This window comes from Montipora foliosa, chromosome 2 (assembly GCF_036669935.1).
Source record: "Montipora foliosa isolate CH-2021 chromosome 2, ASM3666993v2, whole genome shotgun sequence".
In the NCBI taxonomy this organism is placed as follows: domain Eukaryota; kingdom Metazoa; phylum Cnidaria; class Anthozoa; order Scleractinia; family Acroporidae; genus Montipora; species Montipora foliosa.
In genome coordinates this window covers 5,882,874-5,885,373 of record NC_090870.1, presented here as the reverse complement: position 1 = coordinate 5,885,373, position 2,500 = coordinate 5,882,874, and the positions used below count along the sequence as shown (strand labels likewise).

At 41.3% G+C, this 2,500-nt stretch overlaps 1 protein-coding gene across 1 annotated transcript in view; it reads right to left on the bottom strand.

Moving 5' to 3' along the window:
* LOC137992219 (uncharacterized) overlaps window positions 1-2,500 on the bottom strand; it is a 19,962-nt gene that overhangs the window by 3,659 nt on the left and 13,803 nt on the right. Inside the window, exon 6 of the mRNA XM_068837410.1 lies at window positions 1-93. This exon is cut by the window's left edge and continues 93 nt beyond it. Coding sequence (XP_068693511.1) covers window positions 1-93 — 93 coding nt within the window. The remainder of the gene's footprint in view (window positions 94-2,500) is intronic.

Below are 2,500 nucleotides of genomic sequence, written 5' to 3'. Positions count from 1 at the left end.
TCCTTCTGTAAAAGCGATATAGAAAGTGGAACTATCCAGCCAACCTATAACACCGCCGCCGCTGTCCTGAAAATGCTCTACAAGGCCTTGAACCTAAAGATCACAACAAAAAGAAGTTGTAACGTTTGATACATCTGTCTTTCATGAAGTGTTGAAAGTATTTTCACGATTGCTTCTCCTTCCATCCCTTCGCGCTGATGGCCCAGAGGATGGGCTTAAATAGGGAGTTTAATCAGGGACACTTAAAGAGTTTAAGCAAAAGCGACGCCTACGGCAACGACAAAGCCACAAAGCAAGAATATTTAACAATTATTCCATGAGCGGGCGTTGGATATGAAAGTCTCATGTCCAACAAGCGCGAATGGAATAATTGTTTTATTAAATTCCTTAACCCCCAAAATTTTGGAAGTCCCAAATACGAGCAAAAAAAGAGAGAAAATCCTAGCGAAAGAGAAAATGCTTGATGAAGATGCAATGTTGCATGTGTAATACCTTGTGGTCAGACAGACGCAGGCTCATCACAAAAACATTTCTTACCTCTTCGCGTACTTCTAAGCTTCGGAATTGATCCAAACTTTCCACAAAAACGTTTTTTTTTTTTTGCTTTAGACCGAGATAAATTTCTGACGAAAAGAATTTTAATTAGCAACGCTAAGCGCAATCATTTACCATATAAGGTCAAACTAAGGCATATGAGCTGATAACCGAGATTGAGTGAACCAATCAGAGCACGGGAATTGCATTATCCGAGGTTGAGAATTTAATAACATTGGTTACGAAGAGGAAAATTAATCGTGCTGCACGTGCGAATTTCCGAGCACTTCTTGCCGTACTTTAAGAAGCAACAACATGAAATCACCAAATTTAGGTTTTGACGACAACGTGAGCAAACAACAACAATTGCAATTGCTAAAATTGCCGATGTTCTTAATTAACTGCGAGGATCATCGCTTCACTTGACTTCATATCAGCAGTTCAATATATAATTCATTTCACATATCATCTCTTTCATTGGTTCATTCATCACGGGAACACTTGAATCCACAAGTGGCCATTGCTCCCAACGTATAGAGCGTCGCACTGACTATCGCGAGGTCACGGGTTCAAACCCCGATGAAGTCCCGAATTTTTTCAGGCTACGCAGCTGTTACAATTGCGTCCATAACTGCAAGGATCACAGCTTCACTTGTGAACCATTCATTTACTACCTTTGCTTTAAGCCCGTTCGTATACTATCCATAGTTTTATGGGATGGTTCACCCTTATTGTACAAAATGAACAAGACAGAATAATCGCGAAATACTTGCGATAGCGTTAGGTTATATTTTGGAGTACAGTCACGTTTTCATAGACCTTCGACGACGGCGACGGCAACGAGAACGTCATCTCAAAATATAAATTTGCGCCATTGTTATCACTTGGTGGTTATTTCGACTTTTTAAAATATGACAAGGGTGTGGTAGTTCCTTAAGAATGACACTGGTCGAAACGGCGTTGAATTACCGCTATCGCAAGTATTTAGCAATTGTTTCGTCTTGTTCACGTTTTACAACGAACGGTTTTAAAGGAAAGATAGCAAATAAATGGTTCATAGTTGTATGCTCTCGTTGTCGTCAAAACCTCAAATTTGGTGATTTCCGCAAGTCGTTGTTAAGCAGAGTGCCGCAAGTGTACCACGACTGTATAATTTTTCTTCTTTTAACCAATGATATTATCGTTGCCGTAGCCTTCGTCGTGCAAAAGGACGCAATATGATTGTCGACCAACAAGTCCGTTGCATGTTGCTGAGTGTTTTTGCGTGTTGCTGCATGTTTTTGCCTGTTATTGCGTGTTGTTGCGTGTTGTTGCGTGTTTTTGCCTGTTATTGCGTGTTGTTGCATGTTGTTGATAAGTTTCAAACTGGTCAAACGTTGAGCCCCGTACAAACGGACGCAACATCGGCCTTGTTTTCACGAGCGGTTCTTCAGGTGGCTTTGCGAGTGACAACCGAAAATTCCTTGAAAACAGTTCCTTTTCCCAACCCGCTCAAAGTTAAGCGAGTTGGTAAATTTAAATAAAATTCTCATTAAATTTAAAGGGCTGGCCAAACGCTCGCAACATTTCAACGCAACATCTTGCAACGGGGTGGCCAACGCACGCAACATTTGCAGCATTTTCAATGCATCATGTCAACGTTCATGTGCCCCAGGCCCCTGGAGCGCAAGAAGTGGACCTAACGCGCATGCGTTAGCGCAACAATGTTTTTTCAAGAGAATGAAGGGGTAGTTTCTAAAGAAACTGTGGTGCTGCGTCGGTGGGGAAGTAGTATACAAAAATTTGGTTTTATCAACGGAGTTGATAATGTACATTGGCCACCGTACAGAGATTCTAAAACCTGACGTTTCGAGCGTTAGCCAACGAGGCCAAACGATTACAACATCATGTAACGTCCAAAATGTTGCACGAAAAATTTGACCGTTTCCAAATTTGATCCAACATAATCCAACATGTTGCAACATAT